Raw genomic sequence first — 7,404 nt, forward strand, 5'->3', positions numbered from 1 at the left:
CTTTTTATTTTATTTAGTCTTTATTCAACTTCTACTTCATTTCATTTAATTATTGGTAATAAACGACACATCATTTACAATATCTTTTTTGGGAATACATTAGCTACTATTTAAAGTAAATTGAAGTAAATTGTAACAGGAAAGGTTTGTTATACATGTAATGGAATTTCTTTTACCTTATGAAACTTTGAAAAGGTACACTTGAGTTTGCGTTGCCGCAGAAAAAGAATCAACCTAATACAATGGCTCGGAATGCGTTGCTGCACTATTATTTCTACATCTCGTGACTTTTTCAACCGTCTATTCAGAAGACGTAATGAGAAACATCTCCGTATAGATCAGCAAAAATATAATGAGAATATGGCTATAAGCAACCAATATATACCTAAAACTACAAAATCTCTACTGGTTCCTTGTCTTTGTTCTTCTTTGGGCGTCCAGTTTGCTTGGCATCTTTCCCGGTTAAAAACTTCAAAGCTTTCTCAAGCGTTATGTCATTTGGGCTTGTGTTCTGCATCCACATTCAGATGTTTAACATTAAAGGAGTGCCATTAACCAAAGGCCTTTGGCCAAGTGGTACTGGATTTAGGATGACCCATTAACCTATAGGTTGTGGGTTGTGGGTTGTGCAGATATTTGGTTGTAAGCGTGTAAATCATCGTCTTTCAGAAGTAAAACAAAGGCAAACAAGAAGGGACATGTCGGCTCACAATGGCGTCATGTCAAATAAATGGGTTCACCAGTCCTTTTTGCCAATATATTTATATAAAATAATAGATACAATAAATATAATTACAAATATCAACCTAAATTTTCATATAAACATGGGAGGATTTATTCGTTGATAATACTCTTTCATTTTTTTCCCCAAAATTCAACCCATTCAATGGTATCCCTTATTGGCAAAAAAAAAATTTTTTTGACCCATTTGAGATAATACATATCCCGCATCACCAGCTTACTAATAGGTAAATAGATCGGAGTTGTTTCAAACCAGAGCATGTAAAGGCATTTGTTATTGCAATATGAAAGAACAACTATAAGGGAACTTTAACATACCTTTGGTACTGGTGCTTGTGTACGTCTATGTTTTACCGATAATCCATGTCTTGCAAGCTTCAGCACCACTGGTTGCCCATCATCCGGATGTTTTCCCTAATAATGGTAGCGTATAGATAGGATCAGAGGACGTTGGGTTGGGCAGTAACACTTTCTTACCAGCCTTACTTCCTTTACTAAATAATGTGTCGGATATCAATCCATACTTTTAAACAAAACAGCTTGAAAACTTGTTTCCTTTTTAAAGTGAACTTCTTTATGTTACCCATTTGACCTACTGGGGTGAAAAAAACCCTGAACCGACTCATTCTATGGGCTGATGTTGCCAAACATGTTGTATCTAAGACAATTGCATGAAGATAAAACATACCAAAGTGATGGGGTAACGCAGTAGCTGAAGAGCATCTTCCAAGGTAATAGAGCTAATGTCTGAAATCTGTAAATTCAAGCAACATAATAGCTCAACTTTAGAGTTCAAAACTACAAGTCTACAACACAGGTCATAAGTTATCTAGACGAATTCAAGCAGTTTATAGAGATATAGATTTGGACATGGGAGGGCTAGAAGTTGCTTCAAAGTTTAATATAAGCCATGAAGCAAACTAATTAATATACCTGGGAGACAGAAGCTCGTTTAGGCAAGTGTCCCTTCTTGTCTTCACCAAGCTGAACATAATGACCATATGGACCATCCTTCAATAGAATCTTAAAAAAAATACAAGACAAAACAACATAAGAGAGTGCGATGTAAGTAAATGAATATATGTGAAAACACATCCATCTGAAATCTCAAATGATTAGCTAAAAAGTCAAAGGGAGATATGAACCTTTTCATTTGAGCCTGGATTCAGACCAAGAAGCTTCGGCTCCTCTACAGCTCGCCCATTTTCTGGACTTGCATCATCATCGTCATCACCATATAGTGTTCTAGCAATATACCTTTGAAAGAACACAATCTTACAAACATCAACAACCTCCAATTGAGAGTAGAGATGAAAATTTAAACGCATTTTATGGATCAGTGGAGGCTGGTATGACTTATAAAACAGGTAAATGGAAATGATTAAAAGTACTAGGTTAAAAAATACCACTTAAGATTTAGGCCTTTTTTTAGAAGGGTAGAACTTACTTGCACTGAGGATGCTTATCACAGCCAATGAAGTAACCTGCACCAAATCGGCTAACTTTGAATATCAAAGTACCCTCCTTACAGCTTGGGCACATTCTACTTTGGTCAGGAAGAGAAGCAAATAGAAAATCACCAAATGTTTTCTCCAACATCTTTTCCACCTGATGAATATGAACATTACTAGCCCGTTCACAATACTTGCTAAATCTTGTCCAATAATCTCTAAGCAAACCTTTCCATTCTGTCATACCCCCCGAAACATTATCAAGTTCAGTCTCCATATCAGCTGTAAAACTATAATCCGTAACCTCAGAGAAATGATGAAGCAAAAAGGCGGACACCATACGCCCACGAAATTCCGGATAAAGAACTCGACTTTTTAGGGTCACATAGTTTCTATCTTTCAAAACCTTAATTGTGGTTGCATAAGTAGATGGTCTACCAATCCCTAGCTCCTCCATCTTTTTTACCAATGAACCCTCTGAATACCGTGGTGGAGGTTGGGTATGATGTTCCTTAAGTTCTAAATTCATGAGACCCATCAGATCCCCAGATTTCAGATCATTAAGAACCTCAAAAGGCCCGTTATGCTCGTCTTGATCTGCATCATTTCTAATTAATTTACTCTCAATATCCTTATATACAGCCTGGTACCCAGGAAAATCCTTTCTCGAGCTCGTGGCACGAAAAATAATCGACTCATTAGCAGTTCCTACATCAACTTGTATTTGTTCAGTAATCGAAGGTTCCATTTGACATGAAATTGCACGAGCCCATATTAATGTATACAGCTTTAAGCTATCTTCATCAAGAATTTCAGAAAGCATTGACGGTAGCCTTCTTATATCCGTAGGTCTAATCGCTTCATGGGCCTCTTGAGCATTTTTTACCTTTTTAAAAAACTTCCGAGCATTATTCGGGATATAGTTCTTCCCATATCTTTCTGTTACATATGACCTGATTTCCTCAACAGCTGCATCTGACATGTGTAATCCATCGGTTCTCATGTACGTAATCAACCCTGTTGATTTGCCATCAGGCAGTTTAACTCCCTCATACAGCTTCTGTGCCAGTTTCATAGTGTATGATGATGCAAAGTGTAGTTTACTTGCAGAATCTTGTTGAAGGGTAGATGTTATATATGGAGGTGAGGCTGTTTTCTTATACTTCTTTTTACTTGTTCCAGTTACTTTAAACACTGAAGATTTGATCAGGTTCTCAATAACACTAGCCTCCGAATGAGAAGAAACCGACAATTGGTTTAGCTTTTTGAAATCATAATGTGTCAAGTGTGCCGGGCACGAAATGTTTCTAGAACCCTTTTCGAGAGTAAACTCACCTTCGATAGTCCAGTACTCTTGTGGTTTAAATTGATCAATTTCTGTTTCCCGGTCACATATAAGAGCTAACGCTACAGATTGGACCCGACCCGCGGACTGGCATCCCGGTAATTTTCTCCACAATAATGGAGAAATGTTAAATCCAATTAAATAATCAAGCGCACGTCGTGCAAGATAAGCATGGACCAAGTTGAAATCGATGTCTCTTGGAGCTTGCAAGGCTTCTTTAATGGAAGATTCGGTAATTTCATTAAACACAACTCGGGCTACGTTGATATTTTCGGGCAAAGCATTTTGTTGTTCCAGCATCTCAATAATGTGCCAAGCAATAGCCTCACCCTCGCGATCAGGATCTGATGCGAGTATAAGATTCTGGGTTCTAAGAAAGATAAATAACTAAAAATGAGAACCAACAAAACCGACGGTGGCAGCAAGTTTAACATGTAAGATTGCGCACAGAACATATAAAACTCACAAAAATAATTTCAGCGATATCAAGTTTTAGTGAAAACCACGGGTGCAAGTTAGGTGGGTTGGGCAAGTTGGATAACAGACCAAAACGGGAGGTATGTTTGTCCAATTCTTATAATTTGGTACCTTCAATCCATCACATTTGACATGCTTCCCTTTTAGCAAATTGTTATATTTCACCCCGTTGGACCCATTAGAAATAAGATTAACCTGAATCAACCCATTCAAATATAGATAGGTACAGATTGACATCCATTCTGAGAGAAAAACGTTCATACCCGGCTAATGCGACCTTGATGCTCTTAAGATGAGTCCAGGCAGCAGAAGGAACCTCCCAAACCATGCTGAAATCATCATCAGGTCGCACAGATCCTGACCTTGCAGCCAAGTCCCTTACATGACCATAGCTAGGAAGAACTTCAAACATGTCCCCAAGATACCCCTGAATCACTCTTGCCTTTGTGACAGACTCCACGACCACGACAGATCTACCAGAGGGAGGATACAATGGCCTTATTGTCCTTTTAGCAACACTTGATTGAGTTTTTGACTTTAAAGCTAACTCACTGACGTTTGACTTCTCCGGTGTGTCCTTAGGTTCAGTAGATAACTTGGCCGCTTTTTTGGGTTTTTTCTTATGAGTCTTGGTAGTTGTCCCTTTGGACTGTTCCTTTTCCAAACCGACTTCAATGAGGGGTTTTTCTTTTAAGGAAACCTGAAAACGTTAGCATACAATTAGCATAGAAATAGAAACGTAGAACTAGAGTCGGGAATTCTGACAAATCTTATGAACATGACACTCCGGATTCTGTTTTATACGCCATTTTTAAATAGTCATAGTAAAACTTGCACCAAAACTGGCCAAACGGGTTTTAAGTCGCCCAAAGAGTATTTAACCTCCTAAATCATACTACTCTTGTTAAAATGTTATTACTTTTACAATTATACATCACATGTGAGTAATTAATTAACACTTTAGCAATTTTGGAGAAGAAATGTTTCAGGTCAAGGCAGCCTGACATGAACAGGTTCAAACTATACAGCAAAGTACCTAATTTGACCTGTTGTCCATTCGACCCAACCATTATGCCACCTTATACAACTCTGCTTGTATAAACTAACTATTAAGTATTAACTAACCTCTGCAAGAGTCCCCGAATTGCTTTTGGAGGATTTGGACTTTTTTGTTGGAGAAACTTTTTTGGAACTTTCTTGTAGAACTAATTCCTCAGAAGCAGCGGTAGACTTCTCCTGGGATTTCTTTATTTTTGGCTGCTGCTTTTTTTTCGTTTTAGTTTTAGGAACTTGACCTTCATTGACAGCAGAATTCACTTCAGTCTTGCCATCTTCAACAGGTGGCTCGTTCAATACGTATACACCATCGTTCTTAACAGCCTTTACACTAGATTTAGGATGTGTTTTTCCGTTAATTTCTAAAGGCTTCTTGTGCGTCAAACTCTTAGATTGTTTCCAATGCTTATTAAATGCAAGAAAGGATGCACTTTTCCTGCTTTTTTCTCCATCAGATGCTACATTTGTAGGTACTACAGCTCTTGAAGCCTGAGAAAAATGCCTCAGGGAAAAAGCACCTTTATAGGGTGCAAATAATCCAAAGCCACCATTCATTAGACCATAATGGATTGTATTCATTGGCAGCATGTAACTTGGGGAACCTCTACTTAGTTTTGGTTGAAAAGGGGGAGAAGAAAAGGAGAATTTAGTTTGATTTCCAAAATGGAAATAAGTGTTCTGAGGCTTGAGGCTAGAAGCTTTAACACGTCCACCATTAAAGATGCATGATACTGTGACCTTTCTCAAATCAACCTCAAAAAGTCTTTCACATGCATTAGTGCGCAATGCCCTGCTCTAAACAATGAAAGAAGTACAATAAATTAGCTCAAATGAAACAAATATAATCACTGAAACTATGCACTGCTTTTAATCAAATGTTTCATAATTCCCATTTTAATGGGGGCTGTTTAAATATGTGTTAACAAAGTGGCAATATGGTTTTGAAAAATCAATAATCAAATAATTAGTTGCTTAAAGCTAGAAATATTCGTCAAAGTTTCTTCGGGCAACTTCCTACTGACCTTGCATCAGCATTATCATTTCACCAAAAAAATCAAAATTAGATATTGTGATATTTGTCAGATCACCTACCTATCAAAAGCAGCATACTCACACCCTTGACCAATTTTCATCTAGGGACTTAAACCCACAACCACGGGGGATGAAGGGGCACCTCAAATGCCACTAGGCGTCTAGACTAAAGATTTTAAGCAACTAATTTGTGATTATCAAGTCACATGTACCTTTAAACAACCCTTAACATGCTTGATGGTTTTCAAAGTCCTTGTCTCCATAAACGAAAGGATCATGGACGGTTATCAAGGTAACCCACCAACCAAAATGTTACAGATTTCATCCCACTTGTGTAAAAATGTGCGGTAAGAGTATATATGCAAGTATTTGCCTTTTATAAAAAGTTTATAGGATTCTCACTATCCATTGTTCAATTTTACAGCTTTACAACTCTATTGATAAGTAACAACATAAGAGAACAAAGAGCCGGAATAAAAAAAAAACATCACCATAATCGCGTTAATCGGGTAAGTAGTTGAGGGGTTTCTTAAGCAAAACAAGCCTTTGTGAACATTTGACAACATGTCTCAAACACCAAACTTTGGCTCAATATCAACAAAAACCTAAGAAAAGACATATATATTCTTCATTACACAACTCATAATGCTAATTGTAATTAAAAATATGAAATATAAGCTGCAAGGTATATGATATAACATGGATAAAGCTGAAAAGGGTGTCTCACCATTGTCATATATAAACAAAAACATATTATCTATTTTTATCAACACCCCACTTCCTAAAATATATTTATCTTTAAAAAAAATATAAACTTTAAAGAACCATTTTGATTTTAATTTTTCACAGTTAGAACAAGAAATATAGATACAGATATAAGCTAAAAATGGATAAAGCTGAAAAGGGTGTCTCACCATTGTTGTTGAACAAACACTTTTCAGTTGTTGCCGGATGTGTTTGACGGCGTTGTTCGGCCGGCGTCGGCGGGCGGTGGTGGTGTGGGGAGGGAGACAGTGGCAGAGTTTAAGGTTTTAGAGGGTGTGAGGAAAGAAAAGTTGATTGAAAGAAAGGTCGATAGCCTATCATAAACTGATGTGGATACGCAGGCCGACACTTCAGGCCCATTTGCAAGTTACATTAAACTGGCCCAACAACTGAATTACTCTCACGTTTTCTACGCGCATCTGTTTCGTATTTGTTGTACTTGTGGTTGTGTACTTAATTTTAGTACTTTTTTTTTCAAAGTATTTGATTTAATCAAGTTAGTTTCTCGGTAGTTACTTTTTTTTTTTAACATCTATT

At 37.3% G+C, this 7,404-nt stretch overlaps 1 protein-coding gene across 2 annotated transcripts; it reads right to left on the reverse strand.

The window, feature by feature from the left end:
• Window positions 1–133: 133 nt before the first annotated feature.
• LOC122595904 (DNA topoisomerase 1) lies at window positions 134–7,137 on the reverse strand. 2 transcript variants are annotated; one of them, XM_043768382.1, is made up of 10 exons: window positions 7,017–7,137; window positions 6,594–6,707; window positions 5,140–5,865; window positions 4,278–4,714; window positions 2,189–3,907; window positions 1,887–1,998; window positions 1,675–1,764; window positions 1,430–1,495; window positions 1,060–1,155; window positions 134–511 (listed from the first exon to the last, which is right to left on the reverse strand). In XM_043768382.1, the coding sequence occupies exons 2-10, from the start codon at window positions 6,666–6,668 to the stop codon at window positions 392–394; spliced, it is 3,441 nt and encodes a 1,146-aa protein (XP_043624317.1). In that variant the 5' UTR covers window positions 6,669–6,707; window positions 7,017–7,137; the 3' UTR covers window positions 134–391. The 2 variants fall into 2 exon arrangements, with proteins under 2 accessions (XP_043624317.1, XP_043624318.1); XM_043768383.1 differs by lacking the exon at window positions 6,594–6,707.
• Window positions 7,138–7,404: the final 267 nt, after the last annotated feature.

Source organism: Erigeron canadensis, chromosome 4, assembly GCF_010389155.1.
Source record: "Erigeron canadensis isolate Cc75 chromosome 4, C_canadensis_v1, whole genome shotgun sequence".
NCBI lineage: Eukaryota > Viridiplantae > Streptophyta > Magnoliopsida > Asterales > Asteraceae > Erigeron > Erigeron canadensis.